We start from the raw sequence: 24,336 nt of genomic DNA, 5'->3' as shown, positions 1-24,336 counted from the left end.
CTGGGTGGATGGAGGGCAGGGGAAAGGAGGGCCACTGGGCATGGGGGCAGGGGAGAGGAGGGTCACTGCTGGACTGGGTGGATGGAGGGCAGGGGGAAGGAGGGCCAATGGGCATGGGGACAGGGGAGAGGAAGGTCACTGCTGGACTGGGTGGATGGAGGGCAGGGGAAAGGAGGGCCACTGGGCATGGGGGCAGGGGAGAGGAGGGTCACTGCTGGACTGGGTGGATGGAGGGCAGGGGAAAGGAGGGCCACTGGGCATGGGGACATGGGAGAGGAGGGTCACTGCTGGACTGGGTGGATGGAGGGCAGGGGAAAGGAGGGCCACTGGGCATGGGGGCAGGGGAGAGGAGGGTCACTGCTGGACTGGGTGGATGGAGGGCAGGGGAAAGGAGGGCCACTGGGCATGGGGACAGGGGAGAGGAGGGTCACTGCTGGACTGGGTGGATGGAGGGCAGGGGAAAGGAGGGCCACTGGGCATGGGGGCAGGGGAGAGGAGGGTCACTGCTGGACTGGGTGGATGGAGGGCAGGGGAAAGGAGGGCCACTGGGCATGGGGGCAGGGGAAAGGAGGGTCGCTGGGTATGGGTGCTTGCAGGGCAAAGGGAGAGAAGGGTCGCTGGACATGGGTGGATGGAGGGCAGAGGAGAGAAAAGAAATGCTGGACATGGATGGAGGCAAGGAAAGAGTTAGGAAGGAGATGAGATGAGGGAAAAGGAAGAGAGGAGAAAAACTGCACATGGATGAAGAAAATAGGCAGAAGCTGAGGACCAGAAATGAAGAAGAAAGGAGGAAAGAAATAAATGGAAAGGAAACCCTGGAAACGGAGTTAAGAGGACAGATAGCAGCAGAATCAGATACTGGACCAGCATGATCAGAAAAACAGTCACCAGACAACAAAGGTAGAAAAAAATCATTTTATTTTCATTTTAGTGTTTGGAATATGTTCACTTTGAGAATCAGGTGCTCAACATTAAAAGTTTATATTTACTTATTTATACCCCCCCCCCCAGGCTCTCTCCCCGGCTATAGCCAGCTCTGCAATTTGGGGGGGGGGCGCAGAGGGGGACCGGGGGGAGAGCCTGTTGTTAAACATTTACCAGCACACCACTGCCTGTCGCCAAATCCGCTGCCTCTCCGATTCAGTGGCTGTCCATCGACAAACAAACACTGGTTATTCCCAAAAAAGCCAGCTCTTGCTCCCTTCCTTCCTCCATATTAGCATAATTTGCATATACATATATGCAAATGAATATGCTAATATGCCCCGCCCCTTCCTTTGCCCCCCCAAATGAAACAGTCAAACTACGCCTATGTATACAGTGCAGGAGGCTCCTTCAGAGGCACACTGAAAGTGTCCTCAGCTCCCCCAGCAATTTCTACTTTAGTCTTTACTGTCAGGCCCTTCAGACCATGTCTGCAGAGTCTTAGCATCCCACAGTGCAATAGGCAGTCTACCCACAGTTTGATATTCAGAAGCGCTGCCCAACCAGGGTACCGAAACTCCGCAGCTCCGAAAGCTGTGACCGTGGTTGGGGGTAGGAACTAGAGGAGAGGTAGCAGTCTACCGCCGTTGTAGCTCTGCTCCGAGCCCCTCAGAGCCTATCTTTGGGATGCCTCCGCCGCGCTGTTCCTGCACCTCATTGCCGCTGCCGCCCCAATCGCACTGACCGTGGCATTATTGGCTGAGCCCTTCGCGGTCTCAGCGATCCCGGTCGCGAACGTCCTCACGCCTTCATGGTTCTGATGCCCCTTGGGCAGCTCCTCTGGGCATGGGCTCCCCTGGCCCCCCTGTCATTTGAGGAGCCGGCGGGCGGGCGGGCGGGTGAGGAGGTAAAGCCTGGAAGTGAGGTCGCTGTTGGCGAACTTCATGTGTTACACAGTGGGGAGAGGCTCAAGTGCCTCTCCCTGCTCTGAGTGGGCTGGCGGGCGAGGAGGCAGAGCTGGGCATGCGTCCGCTGTCCCACGAGCCTCGTGCGGTCCCCCGTGGGGAGAGGTTCCGTTGCTTCTCCCTGCTCCGAGGACGGCAGCGGTGTAGATCCTGACCCTGCACGGGCTCCACGAACGCCATCCACTGCCTCTGCCTGGCTCCGCTTTCTTCGTGTCCTGGAGCTCTGGTGCTTGGTCAATAAATTCCACTGTTGATCATCTCAGTCTACATTTTGGTCTATTCATCAGCTTGCCCAAAAAGGTGTCCAGAGTTGAATCTGGTACTTTGCACAGGTTCCACTTCTTCATGATTAAACATTTGATCTCTGTCTCTCCCTACCAATTTTGAGGCACAGACCATAGAAGTCTGCCCAGCACTGGTCCTACTTCCCAACTACTGGAGTTGCCGTCAAAGCCTACTGCAGCCTTGATCCTGATCTTTTTGTTTGCCTTTTATAGGACCCAGACCATAGATGTCTGCCTGACATTGGTCTTATTTCCCAACCTCTGAAGTTGCTGTCAAAGCTCACTCCAGCATTTATGATCAAACAGAATATCACCATTATCCAAAAAAGTTTATAGTAGCCACAGGAATGTATAGTGGTTTTGAATATTAGCCTGGGAATATGCAAAAGAATGGAAGAAAAAATGTACTTGATAAACAATTGTTTTGTGTGGGCCGAGCAAAGCATACTTTTGTGGTTAGATACCCCATTAAAAATCTATCTTGATACTGAGAGAAAATTTCCAGTTCTGAAAACATCCAAAAACCTGTAAACAATATGACACCCACACAAATAGGTGACTAAACGTATTGTGAGTTTATGCAGTTACATGTTTTCATTACTTTTTTATTTTGTGTTTTCGTGGTTTGTTCAATTCATTTCATTTTTTTAGCAAAATAATCTAGATTTAGAAAAACAACTTTCTTGCCCCACAAAAGGAAAAAGTCCCATAAAGAGCCTATTCCACCCTAATTATTTACCCCATCAGGGGCTTCAAAATCCAAATGGGACAGAAGCTATCTCCAGTTGCTTCTTACCTACTCATTCAGGGGTCCTTTTACAAAGGTGCGCTGAAAAATGGCCTGTGGTAGGGTAGGCGCGGGTTTTGGGCACGCGGAAAATCATTTTCCAGTGCATCTGTAAAAAAGGCCTTTTTTGCCGAAATGGTTGTGTGGCAAAATCAAAATTGCCGTGTGACCAATTTGGGTCTGAGACCTTACCGTCAGCCATAGACCAAGTGGTAAAGAATTTGGGCAGTAATGACCTACGCATGTCAGATGCCACTTGGCGCATGTCCGCTATGCGCACCAGAAAATAAAAAATATTTTTCAGATGCGTATAGCGGACACGCGCCAAAATTGAAATTACCTTAAGGGCCATGCGGTAACTGGGCAGTATCTCCAATTTGGCATGCGTTGGTCACGTGTAGGTGCCTATGCGGCTTAGTAAAAGGGGTCCCTCAGTATTTCAAAAAGGTACCATCTAGTCCTGAGGCTGGTGAAACAGTGCAAGTGAAGTAGATTAACGGGAATGAGTTCCAACCAGAAACACAGAAGTACAACAGTATGGTAAAATCAGCTTTATTGAGAAAACGTCTTGTATAAAAACCTGATGCGGCCACGTTTTGGCAAAAGCCTGCATCAGGAGCATGACATACAGAACTAATATGTATCAACATAATTGTAAGAAATAAGTTAATATTAGTGAATAAATTTATGTAAGTACCATACTTGTATGAAAACATGAATATTTATAAAAGGATTGAATTAAAAATAAATCTTAAGGGTATGTTTACCAAGGTGCGTTAGCATTTTTAACGCACCTTTAAAGTTAAGGTGTGTTAAATGCTAACACGCCTATACATTTCTGTGGGCGTGTTAGCGTTTAACACGCGTTAACCATTAACGCATGTTAACCAGCTAGTGCACCTATAACTCATCTTAGTAAACATAGGCGTTAATGATATAAAATAATTGTCAATGTAAATATGCACAAAAGAGAAAATAAATAACAATGAACTGAATTATTAAAATGAGAAAAAATAAGTCAACTATAAAGAATAAAATGAATATCAAGCTTATTTTCGAAAGTCATCGCCGGCCATTTTCCGACATAAATCGGGAGATGGCCGGCGATCTCACAAAAGCGGCCAAATCGGTATAATCGAAAGCGGCTTTTTTGACAGCATCGCCGCTTTACAGTCACCTCGCCGGCGAATGTTCAAGGGGGCGTGTTGGCGGCGTAGCGAAGGCGGGACATGGGCGTGGCTACCAGATGGCCGACTTTCATGGATAATGGAAAAAAAAGCGGCGTTCAGCAGTATTTCGCCGGGTTTACTTGGTCCTTTAATTTTCACGACCAAGCCTCAAAAAGGTGCCCCAATTGACCAGGTGACCACTGGGGGAGTATGGGGTGCCCCCTTCACCCATAAGGGCTATGGTAATGGTGTAGAGTTGTGGGGAGTGGGTTTTGGGGGGATTTGGGGGGCTCAGCACCTAAGGGAATGGAGCCATGCACCTGGGAGCTATTGTAATTTTTTTTCTTACTTTTGTAGAAGTGCCCCCTAGGGTGCCCAATTGGTGTCCTGGCTTATCAGGGGAACGAGTGAACAACAAATGCTGGCTCCTCCCACGACCAAATACCTTGCATTTGGCCGGGTTTGAGATCGCCGGCATTACTTTCCATTATCGACGGAAATCAATGCCGGCCATATCTAAAACCGGCCAAAATGCTAAGATTTGGCTGGCCTGACCGTATTATCGAAACGAAGATGGCCGGCTTAATTTCAGTTATAGGTTTGGGAAATATGGGTGGTCCTAGCTGCTCTGTTTTGGGTGTCCTCACTTCGATTAAGGGTGATAATGATAAACGTCTGCAGCTGCTGTTCCCATTTGGAAGCACTTCAGAGGTATTTCTTTACATTATGGGGTGGTATTTGAAAGCGTTTGAGCTCCAGTTATAGTAAACCTTGTTTTTCCCACTGTATGCTTGTGTACACTTGTTTGTTTGTGGTTTGTGGGGTTTTTTTTGTTTTTTTGGGGGGGGGGAACTGTTTTGCCAATTCTTGAAAGATAACTGGTGTGTGGGTTTGGTTTCAGACTGCATGTTAGCTGGTAGCTTAGCATATACTTTGCATTTTCTACTTGCGATCAACTCTCCATTCTCTACCCTCCAGGAGTTCATTGCTGTGTGTGATGTGCTCCCTCACTGCCCCCAATTCTCTTTCTCCTTTGTTGAAGCAGGCAGCCTCTGGTCCCTTGGAGCCAACAGATTCTTGCAGCACAAGTTCAAGATAAGTTCATACCTCTCACCCACCTCTTCCCTTTCTGCTATGTTGGTGCTAAACAAACACTTCTTGCATCTTGCAGGACAGCTGGTCAAGAGGAATGCAAGAGACAGCAGTGGACTGTAATACACTGGACTCTGAGAGCCATGATTGGTTCTACCCAATTCATTGTACAGATGTCTTGTTCTCTATTGGACCCATTCAGTTGTGGCTGCCTGTGGGGTGCGGGAGGGGAAGAGGCCCCTCTTGTGTGTGTGCATCCCTCATGGTCAAGGGCTCTCCATCCTGTCTCTGTTCTTTAGATTCAAATCTTACCTCTATTTTCACCAGGTTCACGGGTATCCACAGCAGGTAGTTTTTTCCCGCTTTCCACCCCATGTGTCTCCCCGCTAGGTTCCATGCTCCTTTTTGTGGTGAACCCAAGTCCCCTTTTATGAAGTGCCCACCAATTGTCAAGGTTGTTGGGGTGGGGAGGGAGGAGTATATATTCACTGAATGTATTTTCCACATTATTCAACACAGTCCTACAATCCTCCATAGTTATGGAACAACAACATTTCTAAATTCTAGCCTGCAAACTATTTTCAAGGTGGCCTCAGGTACTGAGCCCTTAAGTCATGGTGAGGGAGAGGGCTTCTGGTTACAATTCCTAATCCAAATTACCTGCAGGTGGCTATAGCCTGGTGGCTGGAGTGGCCTAGTGGTTAGAGCACCAGTCTTGTAATCCAGAGGTTGCAGGTTCAAATCCCACTGCTGCTTCTTGGGCAAGTCATTGCCTCAGGTGCAAACTTAGAGCCCTCCTGTGCCTGAATGTAACTCACCTTGAGCTACTACTGCAAAAGCTGTGAGCAAAATCAAAATAAATTCAACAACTTATATTTATGTCCCCTAGCCTGTGCCCTTCTGTACCTGTTGTATTATATTGCAATTGTGATGAAGTAAACATCTATCTATTGCTTTTACCCTTGTTTTCCCTTCTCTCCTCAGCACTATATACCATTGCTGAAAAGATGTGAAAACATGACCCAGCTGTTTGTAGCTCCTCACCAATGTGGTTTAGTTGTGGGTAAGGATGTCTGGCGATCAGAGAGCAAACATCGTCTATGCGCTACCTATGGTTATCTCCAAGTTTCTACTTGGCAGATCACTAGTGCTAGAGAATATATTTACACAACTCTGTGCTGTGGAGCTGTATGGTAAGAGGGGGGGAGCCTGGATGGGCATTTCTGTTCCTGAACACAAACGCCCACCCAGCCTCCCCCCTTACCATACAGTCATGCAGCTTGGAAGGAACAGGTGGCCTTCTGTATGGCCACATATGTCCCGTTTCTCTGTCACAGTTCACCTGCCATGCAATCCATATTGCTGCCTCCTCTCACATCAACCCCAACATTTCATAATATGTGGTGCACAAAGTAGAGACACACACCCTGTTATATCAACAATATTAAACTTCTATTTCACAACACACAAAATAAAAAACAGCCTCACTGCCCTATGGTGTTGCTCATTAGCCTGCCACATTGCCCCCATCTCCTGCCTCATTGCTGACACTTCCTGCAGCAACTGGTTTTGGGCACTTACTAACTGGTTTTGGCCATCAACCAGTTGCTGCAGGAGGCACAGTGCTGGGGCAGGGGATGGGGCTGGGGATGGTGCTGGGATGCTGGAGGTGGTGGGGCCTCCTCCTCCACGGACTTCTCCTCCACGGCCTCCTCCTCCTGGCCGACCTCCTCAGCTGCCTCCTCCTCCTCCTGGCCGACCTCCTCAGTTGCCTCCTTCTGGGCCTCCACGGCCGCCTCCTCCTGCTGCTGCTGGCACCCTGTGTATGTAAAAGGATTGTCTTTGAGATCAGCACATTCAACATGGCTTGCAGAGTGGAGGAGCTGGCTGCCCTGAGGCGGGGGATGGGGAAAGGTGTGGTGACCCCTGGGCTATAGCCATGGGGTGTGAGATGCATGAGATGACATGACAGGGAACCCTGGATGTTTGTCTGACTACACAGGCAGACCACAATCATTGGTCAGCAGCATGTTTGCATTATGATTTGTGACTATGGTTGGCTGACCATTTTGGGTTGGTTATTTTTTGGGGGGGGAAGCACATAACTTTAATATGAGGCAATGACATCCACTAAGAGTAGGACCTAAGGCAAGAATACCATGAAAAAGTATCCACCCCAGAAAGGGGGATACAGAAGTAAGACGTGTCATCTCATTCATCTCAGAGGAGGTTAGTTGGAAGTTGCAGCCACACTCATGGGAGGGTAGCTGCAACCTCAGGCCTTGATCTGGGACAGAGGTGTTATGACTTACTAGTTGCCTATTAGCCACATGGAAACTGATATTGGACAGGACATTTGCATTATTAAATACATACATTTACAAATGAGTACAGTTGCCCTGTTTATAATACTTACGTTGAGCCCTGATGTGCCGTCTGGCTGCCCTGATCATGTCAGGTTTGTGGTGTCTAATTCGGTGGTACCTCCACCAGAGGGACTCTAGGTCCCTTCTGATGCCAAATCTTCTGTAAGATATGTTTGTACACCAGGAGTCAGGGGATGACCCTTCTTGCCTTCAGCACACAAATTCATTTGGAAATCAAATAGGAGAGACTCACAACACTGATTGGGGGGGGGCACATTACATAGCTATAGATGATGTCATTGAGGTCATTGAGGTCTAGTACATAGATTTTATTAATGAATGTGCATGTGCACATCACTGCTTACCCTTGAATGCAGACTCCAGTTTGTGCTTACAGTGCTGAGGGAGCTCTTATATGTGTAGCTACAGGAGAGGGCCCTGATAGGTCAGGAAGGGAGGAGGCAAACACTTACCTCTCCAACCTGCCCCTTATCTCTCCCCAGGTTTGGATGCAGACAGCCCTGGGGGGCAGGTGGTGGTGGTGGGGAAAAAGGACTCTTCTGTGCCTTACACACAGGTGCACAAGCAGCAGATTTTCAGCTACGCTGAAATTTGGCTCTCTTCTTCGAGACATGTTGTTCTGAATAGCCATTGTAAAGCATGCAGCACCTTATATTGGCGGCCATGCGTGATGGGGAGCACCTACATGTGGGTACAGTGGGTTTCTGGTGGGTTTTGAAGGGCTGACATTTACCACCACAAGTGTAACAGGTAGGGGGGATGGGCCTGGGTCCGCCTGCCTGAAGTGCACTGCACTCACTAAAAACTGCTCTAGGGACCTGCATAGTGCTGTGATGGAGCTGGGTATGACATTTGAGGCTGGCATAGAGGCTGGCAAAAAATGTGTTTAAATTTTTTTTTTTTTTGGTGGGAGGGGGTTGGTGACAACTGGAGGAGTAAGGGGAGGTGATCCCCGATTCCCTCCGGTGGTCATCTGGTCAGTTCGGGCACCTTTTCAAGGCTTGGTCGTGAACATAAAGGGACCAAGTAAAGTCGGCCAAATGCTCGTCAGAGCTGGCCTTCTTTTTTCCATTATCGGCCGAGGCTGGCCATCTCTTAACCACGCCCCTGTCCTGCCTTCGGTACACTGCTGACACGCCCCCTTGAACTTTGGCCGGCCCTGCGACGGAAAGCAGTTGAAGCGGGCCAAAATCGGCTTTCGATTATACAGATTTCGCCGGCATTAAGAGAAGGCCGGCCATCTCCCGATTTGTGTCGGAAGATGGTTGCCCTTCTCCTTTGAAAATAAGCAGGATAGTAATATAGTAGATGACGGCAGAGAAAGATCTGCATGGTCCAGCCAGTCTGCCCAACAAGATAACTCATATGTGCTACTGTAAATGAGGAAAAATAGAATAAATAAATAAATACTGCTAGGCAGAGTGACTGCTGAGGTTTGGAGAAAGGAATAGGAAACTGTGTCTTTAAGAGGAGATAGAGTTTATTTGTGCAATGTTTGAAGTTGTGGCATGTGCAGGGTTTAGAACTTTCACATGCATGAGCCTGGTAGAATGAGTGATGTCATCAGAAAAGTTCAGGTGTATGAGTCAGTTGAAAAACCTGAAGCGAGACAGAGGCAAGTGTGGCTGCAGTCTGAGTTTTAGGTTAAATTAAGAGGAAAAAAGGTTATAGGTCTCTAATTTCAGGATTTTTAGTAGTCTGGGAGACTTTAAGGGTATTGTTCCTGTGAGAAAGTAGAAAGGAAACTTCTGTTTATAGGGAGTGAGAAAAACGTTGTGAACTAGAAATTTATTTCAGTTGATGTCAGAGCTCTGAAAAGAGTTTGAAAAGCTTGGGATTTCAGAAAAACAACATTCTCCTGATGCAGTGGTTGGCAAACCGCAGCTCGCGAGCCACATGCAGCTCTTTGGCCCCTTGAGTGTGGCTCTTCCCGCAAGTCCACTACTGTCCGGCGCTCAGAGTCAGCCCGCCCTCAGCTCTCCGACAGCCCTCCGTCCTTTTTCCGTTCCTGCCGGTGGCCGCCCAGCGTTTAAACTTCTTTAAGTTGCAGCAACGGGCTGACGGCTCACCTCCTCCAGCCTTTCACTTCCCGCTCAATGCCCCGCCTTCCTGATGAGGTATTTCCTGTTTCCGCGAGGGCGGGCAGGAGTCATTCAGCGGGAAAGGAATAGCTGGAGCCTGGAAGTGAGCCGTCGGTCGCTGCAACTTAAAATAAAAGGGTAAGGTTTAAACCCTGGGTGGCCATGGCCGACAGGAATGGAGAGAGGAGGGCTGTTGGGGAGCTGAGGGTGGTGGGCAGGTGGGGGCGGGGCGGGGCTGGGTAGCAGTGCACCTCAAACTCATGCTGCGTGGGGTGGGGGTGGAGTTATACAGTCTCCTTGAATGGTTGGTTTTAATGCTGTAATTCTATTAACAGTAGTGAATGGTAGATACTGTTTGCACAAGTTCCTTGCACTTTGAAATAGCCAAGACAACTGAGTGAGTTCAGTCCTACTGCACAATGCTGGCCAGGACTGAGTTTTTAGCAAAGGCCAGCTTAGGAGTACCCTAATTAAGTTAATGACAATTAACTAGCTATATAGTTTAAGTTTAAAAAATTTGGCTCTCAAAATAAATTTCAATCGTTGTACTGTTGATATTTGGCTCTGTTGACTAATGAGTTTGCCGACCACTGTCCTGAAGGATATGACAGGGGATTATTAAAGAAAGTCATTAATTTCATGATTTCATTTTTAAAAGAAGCTGGTGTTTTGAGAGGCTGGTTTTAGAGAAAAGAGAGCCTTTTAAAGACCTGATTCAGGGAAGAGTCACTTTAGGGAAAACTGTGTTGTTTAAAAAAAAGTGATTTTTCTGATAACTTTCCTGAGTTTCTTGGGAGAAAGGGAAAAGCAGAGCTGAAAAACAGTTTAGAATGCCCAGTGCTGCATTGAAGCTGAAGTGGCCTAAAGCTTGAGGCAGCTTTAGAATGTTGGGGTCTGCAGTGCTTGAAGCAGCATAGAACCGTCAGTGCTGCATTGAAACTAAAGAGGCCGCTTGGAATCTGAGCAGTGCTGGAAGCTGCTTAGAGACTGACAAAACCTGAACCTTGCTATTTACTAGAATTTATGGTTTCTTAAGTGAGAAAGGTTTGTGTGCTGCATTGTTGTGTGAAGCATTGTTAAGAGTGAACTGTTCAGTGTGTATTAAAAGATTTTGTGGGTTTCTTGGGATATGAGCACAGGGACAAATAATTGTATTTTGTTTTCAGAATTAGTTAGTATACACAGCTTTTCTGCCAAAGAAGACACTGATTCAGCTGCACACACAGGGAGTCAGGGTCTTCCTTCTTTGATTTCTTTGAGAAGGTTAGTAGGTTCTGAAGACACCCTGAAGATCCAAGGAGGGGATCCAGAGACTGAACCAGCTGCTGAGAACCTAAGGTACCCACCGCAAGAAAGCGACGGAGCCGGTGAAGTTGTTTTTAATATTTGTGTGTGTGTGTGTGTGCACACTCAGTTTTCATTTTTAAATGCAAATATCAGTTTTGGTGGCATTTTTACATGGACATTGGGCCAGGGCAGAGCAATACTAAAGTGAAAAGCTGTAGTAGCACATTTCTGCCAGGAACACAAAGGCTGCTTAAGCCTAGTTAATTAAAGACCCTTGTTGAAGTATAGTTGTTTAAGGGTCTGAAACCGTTTAGTAATTCACCCAACTGAATTAAAAGAAATTAGGATGTTAGAATAATTTATGTTAGTTTTTTTAATAAACGTTAATTTGTAACCTTTACCTTAATTTGACAAAGGCTCTGGTAGTTTTTTTCTGTGGGGAAAAGCACTGTGACATTTTCAGGGCCTGTTCCTTCAAGTGAGCACTCATGACATCATAGTGGGGGCTTACACTACTTTTTGTGCATACCTGACCTTGATTTGTATCTGCCATTTTCAGGGCACAGACCTTAGAAGTCTGCCCAGCACTAGCCCCGCCTCCCAACCACTAACCCCACCTCCCACCACCGGTGGCCTGCACTGGTGTAGATGTGTATATTGAACACGTGCAGGTCCATTTTTCAGCATACCTGCAAAAAGGCCTCTTTTTTTTAGCCGAAAATGGATGTGCGGCAAAATAAAAATTAGCGCGCATCCATTTTGGGCCTGAGACCTTACCGCCACCTAGCAGTAAAGTCTCACCCATTAACCAGGCGGTAATGGTCTACATGCGTACAATTCTGGTGTGCTTAGTCGATGTGTATAAAAAATGAAATTACCGGCCGGGCCATGCAGTATTGCAATAAAGATTTAGGTCTTTTTACTACCATCCCAATATTCATACATATCCCAGGAAAGGATTGGAATGATAAAAGACCAAGGCCACGTATGAGAAAAGCAATTCATTAACTTACCAATAGAGTATACAGAATTAAACATTTCTCATAGGAGTACAGTTTGTTTATACAAAAGTATTGGCTAAAAACTGTCTCAAACATTTACTAATCATGCTGCTACTTATATACTGTTTCTATACAAAACCCTTTCATAAGACATTACTTCATTCTTTTCACTCATCATCTTTTTCTCTTGTGTTGTACAGCCAGAAACTCCCTTCTACTTGGTCTATTACCTCATGTTCTGTTTCCTGAACTCCTGTGCACATACCATTCTAACTACAGTCTGGTCTGTTAGTTTGGTCAGCCTTCACCTTTAACAACATCCCTTGATCCATAACCTTGCTGCTATTTCTTCGATATTTCAAAATTGACGCACATAGGACGTGTAGGCGCCTATACAGCTTAATAAAAGGGTCCCTTAATTGCTTGTCTGTGACCACAAATATTCAGCAGCGCTTAACTGGTTAGCACTGTGAATATTCTCGGTTAGCACCTGAACCAAAACCGGCTAACTTGTGTACATTCCGGGGCGGAGTTGGCATATTTATTCAGCCTCTAACCACATAAGATAACCGCTTAAATTGAGCTGCTGCACAATTAGCAGTCCTACCTTTAAGTGGTTCAGCTTATGCGGTTAAGGGCTGAATATTGCATTTACTGCATAAGTTTTAGTAGCCAACCTACAATTGGATATTCAATGCCTGTATCCGGACATTGCCTGACATTGAATTTCCAGGAAAACCACCCGTAGAGGACATAAAAACGATGACTGCCACTAGCTGAATATCAGCCGGACTGTGACATGCACTTATGCCAGTATAAAAATAAGTTTCTTGAAACCCTGTGCCAATTGTAATAATAAACAAGCTGATAAATGAAGTAACTAAAAATGGCAGTCCAAATAATTAACATAATAAAACAGACTGGTGGTGAACTCGAAAGAAATAGAGGTCAGTCAAGTGCTTAAGAAAGCTCAATTGCTGAACAAAGGAAGAGATGTTGTCATTAAAATGGACAGGTACTCCTTACCTAAATCGAGAGCAACGTAATTTAAAATGCCAAGTAAAATCAACAAACCAAATGCTAAGCTGAGACTGGTAGCAAATTAACATAAAGGAAACAGAAGGAAAAAACAAACCAAATTTCAGTTTCCACATGAAACAAAACAGGGCATTTTGCAAAAAATTTCCTGTTTCATTTCAAGTGAAAGCACATCCCTAAAATAGTGGGGGGGGGGGGGGGGGGGGGGAACCTCTGAAGGGTTTTAAAAAGGTCAAATTATACGTTATCCAAAACAACAAAGCAAGTCTGATGAAACCCATCTGTAAGAATACTGGATAATCTTTAACTTAAGTGATTCATCTATGGCAGTGGTTCTCAACCTGTCCTTGCAAATTTTCAGGATACCTTCACAAGAGAGAGATCTGCATACAATGGAGGTAGTGCATGAAATTTTGTCTTATGCATATTCATTGTGGATATCCTGAAAATCCTAAATCCTGGGTTGATAATCCCTGATGTAAGGTCATACTTCAGATACTTACTATATAATGTATTTAAACCAGGCTTCGACAAATTTTCATTAAATATAAGAGCCAGCCCCAAAACATAGCAGCTTGCAGAGCAGACGTCTCTCGCTTCTCCTTCCCTGCCCCTCTAAGATTGTCCCTTCTCAGGTCAACAGTAGCTATTTTAGAAACTGACTTACAAAGGTTTGTTTTCTATTTTATGACTGTGGGCAAAGAACTTCAGTAAATCAGTTGTATAATGTACCTTCTGCAAATCACCGGCAGAAGCCAGCACACTGTCAACTGTGTGACAGCACCCCCTCGATAGGTGAAGCAAAGAGGCAATTGCCTCTTTGCTTCAAATTATCACTATCACTATAACCTAGGCCCAGGGGCAGACTGACCGTTCGGGCAACTGGACCATGGGTGGATGGAGGGGAGGGGAGGGGAGAGGAGGGTTGCTGGACATGGGTGGATGAAGGGGAGGGCAGTGAAGAGAGGAGGGTTGCTGGACATGGATGGAGGGGAGGGCAGGGAGAGGAGAGAATTGTTGGATATGGCTGGAGGGGAGGGAAGGGAAGACAGGAAGGAGATGCACATGAATGGAGGGGAGAGAGAAGAAATTCTGGACATGGAGGGGAGGGAAGACAGAGGAAGGAGATGCACATGAATGGAGGGGAGAGAGAAGAAATTCTGGACATGGAGGGGAGGGAAGACAGAGGAAGGAGATGCACATGGATGGAGGGGAAGGGAGAGAGAACAAATGCTGGGCATGGATGGAGGGGAGGGAAGAGAGAGGAAGGAGATGAGATGAGGAAAAAGGAAGAGAGGAGAAAAACTGCACATGGATGGAGAAAATAGGCAGAAGCTGGATCCACTAGACAGTCAAGTCTGCGGAGGACCCAGCTTTTACTTATGGATGTAGGGCACGAAATGAAGAAGAAAGGAGGAGAGTAAAGAAATAAATGGAAAGGAAGCCCTGGGAACTGAGTTAAGAGGACAGATAGCAGCAGAATCAGATACTGGGCCAGCATGATCAGAAAAACAAAGTCACCAGACAACACAAGTAGAAAAAAATCATTTTATTTTCATTATAGTGTTTGGAATATGCCCACTTTGAGAATCAGGTGCTCAACATTAAAAGTTTATATTTATTTACTTATTTATGGCATTTTATCCCACATTAAACATGGATTAGATTGGAACCTGGGATCATTTATTTTTTTTTTTGCTTGGAGAGAGTAATGCATTGCCCCCCCCCCCCCAGGCTCTCTTCCCGGCTATAGCCAGCTCTGCAGTTTTGGGGGGGGGGGGGGTGCAGAGGTGGACGAGGGGCACAGAGATGGATGGGGGGGGTGCAGAGGTGGACCGGGGAGAGAGCCTGTTGTTAAACATTTACCAGCACACCACTGCACACTACCTTCCTGCCGCGGCCACCACTGCTGCTGCTGCTGCTGTTACAGCAATGGCGGCAAAAACAGAAATAAAGATCACGACGCAGAGCTGCACTGTTCCTCCTGTTCGCGGCTGCCGGTCCCACCTTCCTCTAACAATTTCCTGTTCCGGGGCAGAGCCGGTCAGCTGTGAGCGGGAAGGGAACAATGGTGCAGCCCTGCGATCTTTTTTTTTTCTATTTTTGCCACCACTGCTGAAACAGCAGCAGGGCAGCAGCAGTGGTGGCCGCGGCAGGGGGGTATTGGGTGGGAGTGGGGATAGCCTGGTCCTGGTGTGCCAGTGGTAGTGGGGGTGTCTGGTGGGGGGGGGGAGAGAAGGTTTGGGTGTTGGGTGGGGCTGAAAAAAAGACTGTAACACTGGATGGAAGGGGGAGGGTGTAATTCAGTGGCGTAGCTACGTGGGGCCAGGGGCCTGGGCCCCCATAGATTTGGACCTGGACCCCCCTGCCAATGACCTGCCTGACCCCTCTCCCGCCGTCACCCCGCCGTCGCCTGCTTTTGCTGGTGGGGGACCCCAACCCCCACCAGCCGAGGTCCTCTTCTTGCAAAAGGCTTCCTTCTGTTTCTGACGTCCTACACGTACAACGTGCAGGACGTCAGAAACAGAAGGAAGCCTTTTGCGAGAAGAAGAGGACCTCGGCTGGCAGGGGTTGGGGTCCCCCGCCAGCAAAGGTAGGTGACGGCGGGTTGGCGGTGGGAGGGGGGTCGAGAGGGTCATCGTGGGGGGGGGGGCAAAGTTGGTGGCGGTGGCAATGGCGGGGGTGGGTGGTGGCAGCACCGAGGGGGCTAAAATGTGCCCCCTTACCTCGGGCTCTGGACCCCCTCCCACCAAAATCTGGCTACGCCCCTACTGTGATTGTGAGGGTAGGGTGGAGGAGTGGCCTAGTGGTTAGGGTGGTGGACTTTGGTCCTGGGAACTGAGGAACTGAGTTTGATTCCCACTTCAGGCACAGGCAGCTCCTTGTGACTCTGGGCAAGTCACTTAACCCTCCATTGCCTGCCGCATTGAGCCTGCCATGAGTGGGAAAGCGCGGGGTAGAAATGTAACAAAAAAAAAAGAGTGGGGATATGGGGATTAGGTGGGGTGATAGTGGGGACATATAAATTGAGCAGGAATAAAGAGGACCCCAGGTAAAGGGTGACTGGGTGATGGGGAAGGACAGATGGAGAAGGACAGACGATGGGTGATGGGGAAGGACAGACGATGATGGAGAATGGAGGGGAGGGGGAACAGATGTCAGATGGAAGGGAGAAGAGATGGAACAGATGCTGGATGGAGGGAAAAGGGAGGACAGATGCTGGATGAGAAAGAGAGAGGGGACAGATGTCAGATGGAAAGAGGGAGGGGAGGGACAGACACTGGATGAGGGAGAGAGAAGGGACATATGCCAGATGGAAATGAGGAGAGGAGGGACAGACACTGGATGAAGGGGAGAGAGGGGATAGAAGCTGGATGGAAGGGGGAGAGAGGAAGCAGATGTTGGATGGAACTGGGGAGAGAGAGGGGCCTGAGTGGATGGAAGTGGAGAGAAGGGCCAGATGCTGGATGGAGGAGGGAGCAAAAGAGGAGAGACTCTGGATGGAAGTGAGGAGAGAGAGGGGGCAGACGCTGGACAGAAAGGAGAAAGAGAGAGAGGGGGCAGATGCTGGATGGAAAGGGGGGAGGAGAGGGGGCAGATGCTGGACAGAAAGGGAGGGGAAGGGAAATGGGACTTGACATACTGCCTTGCTGAGATTTTTGCAACTACATTCTAAGCAGTTTACATATATTCAGGTACTTATTTTGTACCAGGGGCAATGGAGGGTTAAGTGACTTGTTCAGAGTCACAAGGCGCTGCAGTGGGAATTGAACTCAGTTCCCCAGGATCAAAGTCCACTGCACTAACCACTAGGCTACTCCTCCTCCTGCTGGATGGAAAGGGGGGAGAGAGGGGGAAGACGCTGGATGGCAAGGGGGGAGAGAGGAGGCAGACGCTGGATGGAAAGGGGGGAGGAGAGGGGGCAGATGCTGGGCGGAAAGGGGAAAGAGAGAGAGGGGGCAGACGCTGGATGGAAAGGGGGGAGAGAGGGGGCAGACGCTGGATGGAAAGGGGGGAGAAGAGGGAGCAGATGCTGGATTGAAAGGGGGGGGAGAGAGAGGGATAGACGCTGGCGAGAGTTAAGAAGAGATCAAGGAAAAAAGAAACAAGAAACAAGAGACTGGGACCAACACAATTAGAAAAAAGTAAGCACAGACAACAAAGGTAGGAAAAATGAATTTTATTTTTAGTTTAGTATGAAGTAGTGTAGTAGCTGTGTTAATAAAGAAAATGGAAATAAGATGATATCTTTATTGGACTAATTTTAATACATTTTTGCTAATGTATGGAGACCCAACCCTCCTTTCTCATGTCAGAACAGAATACCTTAATACCTGAGGAAAGAGGTTTTGGTCTCTGAAAGCTAACTGGAAAATATATTTGATCCAATAAATTGGTATCATCATATTTTCCTTTTTTTTGTTTTATGTGTATTTGTTAACCTATAGTATAGTGATTGAAATATGTCAGTTTTTGAAATTTGCATCTGCGAGCAGGGGAGTATCAGCAGCACAGCAGATAGGAAAAAACTGGGATGGTGGGGGCGTCAGCTGCGGTGGTACGGGGGCGTCGGGCAGTGGCCAGGCTGGGGGCCCAGACCACTCTCAGTCTGCCCCTGCCTAGGCCGACATCAATCTCTCTCTCTGTCTCATACCCCCCACCTCACCCCACCCCAGGCCTTACCCAGTCAGTCTCTCTCTCTCTCTCTCTCTCTCTCTCTCTCTCTCTCTCTCTCTCTCTGTCTCTCATATCCCCCTTCCCCAGGATTCATCCAGCCTCCCTTTCTCTCATACCGTCTGTCCAGGATTCACCCAGTCTCTCTCTCTCAAATCCCCAGCCTTCACCCAGTCTCTCCCTCTCCCTTTCCCTCATACCACTCCCCCTAAGCTTTCACCGAGATCTCTCTCTCTCTTTTCCTCCAGCCCAGCCTTCACCCAGTCTCTCTCTCCCTCTCTCTCCCTCTCTCTCTCTCTCTCTGACACTGCCACCCACCTGTTTCCCTCACATTTTACAGAAGAAACAGCATGCTTCCTATTCTCCCACTGAGATTCTGCTCTCTCTATGTAAGTTTGAGTCATGCAGTATAGGAAGTTCAAACTGATCTTGCAGTTTCAAGCCCCACAAGATTTGAAACGATGAGATTTCCCAAACTTCCTGCACTACGCAGCTCAAGCTTACAGAGAGAACTGAATTGCATTGCAGTGCAAAACTGGGAAACACACCATTTGAGGCAGTTGTACAAAAACAAAATTTGGGGGCATGAAATCCCAGGCACCAGCATCCAATTTCTAGGTACCCTAGCATCCTGGTGCCCAGGGTTTGTCAATTCATGATCTAAGCAAGTACTGCAGAATCAGATGCCCAAGGATTATCTAGGAGACCAACCCAAGCTTCCAAAGCTATGTTTTGCTGTAAATACACTGACAGCTTAAAACAATGATGCTACAATGATGCTAGTACATATAATCTGGAAGTCTCAAAATATGCATGGGTTCATATTCAGCTGGTGGCAGTCAGTGTTTCTTTAAATGTTGACTGCTGCCGGCTAAATTAGACCAGAATATGCAAAGCTGCGCTATGCCTAGGAACCAGCATTGAATTTCTGGGTCATTGGTGGACCTAGAAGTTATTCAAACACTGGCTGATATTCAGTGCTAGAACCCACATAGCTAGCTGGGCAAAGTTAAGACTGTTTTTATACGATCCTATCTGCCTTGCTAAGTGCCAGGAAACAAGCGGACAGACAATTCACAAGATCCAGCAAGGAAATAAAAACAGCAAATTGCAGAGAACAAAGATCAAAGGTATCCATAATGGTGTTCCTTGGTCGGCTGCCACCCAGGGTGGATCGCCACTTTGCACCCCTCCCCCCACCGGGTGCAGCATGACACTCCTCCGGGTGAAGTGTCGCCCCCCCCCCAGCACATCACCTCCAAGCCCCCACCCCCCTGAGTGCATTCTTCTTACCTGCTGGGGTACTAGGAGCAGCTGCGTGGCTGTCGGCTCTGCCGGTTCCCTGCTCCCTCTGCCCCGGAACAGGAAGTAAGAGCAGAGGGAGCAGGGAACTGGCGGAGCCGACAGCTGCACGGCCACTCCCTTCACCCCTCCTGCAGCGTGCACCCAGGGCGGACTGCCCCCACCGCCCTGCCCTTGGTACACCACTGGGTATCCAATTTATTCACCACATAGAACAATAAATAAATAGTTAAAAGCCCAATATGGCCATGTAAAATTACGAAACAGCCTTCCTCAAAACACTGCCGATATCAAAAATTTCATCAATGGCTTAGACCCAACCTTAAGAGAATTCCCAGCGGATCGTATCTGGTCAAAATTCGCTCCTCTCACTACCGAAACAATGGCTCAGGCGATTTAACAGGGTCGCCGGCACTCACTGCAAACTGGACACCTGCCCCAGTCACCTTTTAAAATCTGCCCCTGCTCGCTTCATAACAGATATCACATCCCACATAAACTTCATGCTCCAACAAGGCCTGTTCCCAAAGGAGAACGGCAACATTCTACTCACCCCCTTACCAAAAGATACTAAAAATAAAACAAACGACATCACCAATTACCGCCCAGTAGCATCTATCCCACTAGCAGTCAAGTTGATGGAAAGTATGGTAACCAAACAACTGACCGACTACATACACAAATTCTCAATACTACATGAATCACAATCAGGATTCTGACCCCGTCACAGCACCGAAACAGTGCTAACCACCCTCCTGGCCAAATTCAAACAGGAAATAGCAAAAGTATACTTCTCCTCCAATTCGACATGTCCAGTGCATTCAACATGGTGAACCATAGTATACTGCTCAGACTCCTAGACTACTTCGGGATGGACGGAACCATACTTAGTTGGATTAAGGGTTTCCTAGCCACCAGAACCTACCAAATGATTCTCTTTGTTAATTTAGGATCATTTGCCTCAGGAATTATTAGGGGGGGGGGGGGTAAACATTTTTCATATTTAATGTTTTTATTTTTTATTTACTTCATTGTGGGCCTCTTTTTAGTTAATCACTAGTGCTGTTTAGTAAGAGAGGCCCTGTATGTATTATTTTAATGACTTGCATATGTTAACTTTTGGGTTTATTTTACTGAATTATTGTATATTATTGTTTATTATATATCATTTTGAACAAACTGGTCTTGCCTAGGAAAACAGTATGTAACTGGTTGAAAAAATAAATTATATGTATATATACACTGTATATCCTATATAATAATTTGCACCTCTAACGTTCTACGTCTGGATGCCTGGGTTCGTAACACAATTCCCATTGGTCTGCCCTCATGATGATGTCAGAGGGCAGACCAATGAGAGGGAAGGGAACCCAGCACCAACCAGCCACAGAACGTTGGAGGTGAGTATACATTCGCAGTAGAATCGCCCCCTCTCTCCCCCCTGTCCTCTGAGTTCCAGCCCCCCCTCTCCTCCGAGTTCCAGGCACGCCCCCCTCCCTCCCTCTCCTCCCCTCCCCTTCGAGTTCCATGCCCCCTCTCCTCCGAGTTCCAGGCATGCCCCCTCCCTCCCTCCTTCCATCTCCTCCCCTCCCCTCCCCTTCGAGTTCCATGCCCCCCTCTCCTACGAGTTCCAGACCCCCGCACCTCCCTCCCTCTCTCTCTCTCCCTTCTGAGTGGCAGCCCGACCTCTTCTCCCAGTCCTCTGCCTGCCCCTCGCCTTCCTGTGTGCCAGCCTGAATTTAAAAGTTCTTACCTCGGGGTCCACCAGCAGCAATAAAAGGCGAGCAGGCACGGCGCATCAGCCTGCCTTCCCTTCTGTCTCAGCTCTGCCTCTGGTCCCACCCTCATTTCCTGTTTCCGGAAGGGTGGGACCAGAGGCAGAGCTGAGACAGAAGGGAAGGCAGGCTGAAGCGCTTTGACTGCTCGCCTTTTACTGCTGCTGGCGGACCAAGAGGTAAGAACTTTTAAATTCAGGTCAGCAAGCAGGAAGGCGAGGGGCAGGCGAAGGACTGGGAGAAGAGGGCGGGCAACGCAGGTCGTGCTTCCACTAGGAGGGTAAAGAGAGAGGGAGGGAGGGAGGCACGGGGGTCTGGAACTCGGAGGAGGGGGCAGGCCTGGAACTCGGAGGAGAGGGAGGGAGGGCGGGGGACTGGAACTCAGAGGAGAGGGAGGGAAGGGGGCCTGGAACTTGGAGGAGACAGAGGGGAGCCTGGAACTCGGAGAAGAGAGAGAGGGAGGGAGGCCTGGAACTTGGAGGAGAGGGGAGCCTGGAACTCAGAGGAGAGGGAGGGGAAGCCTGGAACTCAGATGAGAGGGGGAGGGAACTCGGAGGATAACCTTGCTAGCGCCCATTTCATTTCTGTGAGAAACGGGCATGTTTTACTAGTATATATATATATATATATCTATGTATAGATTATAGATATAATAATGTAGGTGATCACTGTGGCTATATGGTTTTTTTCCTTGACTCTTGGTTTAGCTCACCTGTTCCAGGCACCTGGAATCATCTACTAATCTAATAATAGACAAACATATAGGAATGAAAGTCAGGCGGACCTTGAACAGTTTTCAGAGGAGCTAGCTAAACTACAGGTAGAAAAATCAATGGAGCCAGAAGTGATACATCCAAGGATACAGAAGGAAGTTTAAAAAAAAAAATTGTATTTATGCAAATATAGAATTCTAAACATACCAAGCAATGCCAATTGTACAGCAAAGCATAACGAAAAGTATAGCTACTATATGATCTGTGCAGTCACTCTGCTGACATAGCCAATATCTGAGTTGGAGCTTGTTAAGAGGTAATAAAATTAGAAAGATGAGTAGGATCCAGTGGTTCAGCTTTCTTCTTTAGCACAAAATGTTGAAACAACAGAATACAAGTGCTTCTGCTATAAAGGATAGCCCCTACTTACATTACAAATTGGAGACTATGGAAAATTCTTAAAGGAGTAGGAATTTGAGATTCCTTAATATCAGCAGAAATTCTTATTAGAAAGTAATTTAAAGAAAACTTTTCTTTGTCTAACTCTGACCAGATCTCCTTAGTTAAACATTACTGTATTCTAATAAGAAGGTCAGGGAGAATAACTGACAAGATGAACTGGTAGAAGTGGGACATTCTGCAGATGCTAATTTAACGGCATTCTTGAAGGATTCCATTGATATTATTCCTGCAAGATCCACCCTGCTGGTTTCATCCTGAATGAATCTGATAAATCAGCAATATTAAGATCTTATCTTGTTTTGTGGAAATACTATACACGCCTTTCTGGTTGTCTCACAGAACACTCAAGTTCAAAGGATAGCTTTTCTGACTTTAAAAAGCAGAGTAGTAACTCTGGAAGCCACTTTGTTTTCTTTGTTTCCCCTCTATACAGTTGGAAAGGTTGTTGAAAGAACATGAGACCTGATTCTGCTGGAGAAGTGAATTCTTAGCTTTGGAGCTCATTTAAATATTGAGTCCATAATGTTAAGAAGTTATTATCTTTTTTGTTTTCTTTAAGGGGTTCTTTTACAATGGCGTGCTGAAAAATGGCCTGTAGTAGTGTAGACACGTGTTTTGGGCATGCACAAAATCATTTTTCAGCGCACCTGTAAAAAATGCCTTTTTAAAAATGTTTGCTGAAAATGGATGTGCGGCAAAATGAAAATTGCCACGCATCCATTTTGGGTCTGAGACTTTACCACCAGCCATCGACCTAGAGGTAAAGTCTCACACAATAACTGGGAGGTAATGACCTATGCGTGAATCGGATGCATGCCAAAGATGAAATTGCCATAAGAGCCACACAGTCAGGCAGTAACTCCATTTTGGCGCACATTGGGTCCATGTTGACGCTTACACGGCTTAGTAAAAGGGCCCCTAAATTTTTCTTAAGATTTTTTTAGCTTATTAATAAGTTTATCTCCTCTTGTGATTTGGACTAATTGGGTCAATATTATTATACATGAAATAATGTCTTTCTTTTTCCTATTGCCCTTTGGATAATGTTTTTTACTTTTGCTCGTATTCCCTCTGTTGTTATTGGGAAATGTATAATTTCTAAAAGCAAAAAAAAGATGAGTAGGGTCAGAGAAGATGTACTTAATCATAGAAACTTCAATAAAAAAGATGATCCCCACTGCAATACTCCAGCATGCAATGGTAAGGACTGTTTGCATCTCTTCTGTGTTTCCTTTCACACATCCAGAAGGATTCTAATTTTGCTGTTATAAAAACCTTTATCCCTTTTTTTGAAAATAGATTATCCCTTATTAGATGATAATGTCTATGTAACTACCATAGTAAATGGAACTACAGATTCCACTTCAGCATTCTCCAGTATGGCTGATATATCCAGCACATCAATTTCCAGGTTTTCTTTACCCTGTGATGATGAATCTTTTTCTTTGTTAGCAAGTAATACACTGCTGCAACTGGTGTCTCCAAAATTTCAACCATATATTTCCTCAACATTTCTTAAGGCGAGTTTAAAGATGATTGAAGAAAATTTAAAAGTCTTAAATTACAATATCAACTGTAGTTTTCACAATTCTCAGCTTCAATGAGGAGTGGCCTAGTGGTTAGGGTGGTGGACTTTGGTCCTGAGGAACTGAGTTCAATTCCCACTTCAGGCACAGGCAGCTCCTTGTGACTTTGGGCAAGTCACTTAACCCTCCATTGCCCCATGTAAGCCACATTGAGCCTGCCATGAGTGGGAAAGCGTGGGGTACAAATGTAACAAAAAAAATTAGAAACATCTTTAATCAACACTTCCTGCACTGTTTGAACAGCTTCCATTTTCTCTTCTAGCACATTAACTTGATGTAAAGTCTCAGGGACCCTTTTACTAAGGCGCGCCTAAAAGTGGCCTGCGCTGGTGTAGGCGCAAGTTTTGGATGCGTGCAGGTCAATTTTTCAGCGCGCCTGGAAAAAAGATTTCTTTTTTTTTGTGGCCCAAAATGGACGTGTGGCAAAATTAAAACCAGCGCGTGCCCATTTTCGGCCTGAGACCTTATCACCGCTCATTGACTTAGTGGTAAGGTCTCACATGCTAGCCAAGCGGTAAGCGGCCAGTGCATGTAAACTGCCGATTACTGCCAGGTAAGCACCACGCAGTAGAAAATAGAAAATATTTTCTACCGTGTGTTTTGGGTGCGTGTCAAAAATGGAATTACCACGCAGGGCATGCAGTAGCCAAGCGGTAGTTTCAATTTGGCACACATTGGATGCACCTATCCACCTTAGTAAATGGGCCTCAGTGTCTTCTACTTTTTCCTCCAACTGAGTAACTTTAGAAGAAATAATTTGAATATGAGGCACTAAGGCTTTCCCCAGGTCAACAATCACTTGATATTGT

The 24,336-nt window shown here is 46.8% G+C and overlaps 1 protein-coding gene across 1 annotated transcript in view; it reads right to left on the bottom strand.

Moving 5' to 3' along the window:
* LOC115472455 overlaps positions 1-24,336 on the bottom strand; it is a 182,754-nt gene that overhangs the window by 140,808 nt on the left and 17,610 nt on the right. Inside the window, exon 2 of the mRNA XM_030206745.1 lies at positions 6,803-7,032. Within this exon, the coding sequence (XP_030062605.1) occupies positions 6,803-7,032 (230 nt within the window). The remainder of the gene's footprint in view (positions 1-6,802; positions 7,033-24,336) is intronic.

This window comes from Microcaecilia unicolor, chromosome 6 (genome assembly GCF_901765095.1).
Source record: "Microcaecilia unicolor chromosome 6, aMicUni1.1, whole genome shotgun sequence".
Taxonomy (NCBI): Eukaryota; Metazoa; Chordata; class Amphibia; order Gymnophiona; family Siphonopidae; genus Microcaecilia; species Microcaecilia unicolor.
Note: the sequence above shows the minus strand (reverse complement) of the source record. Positions and strands in the feature narration are given on the sequence as shown.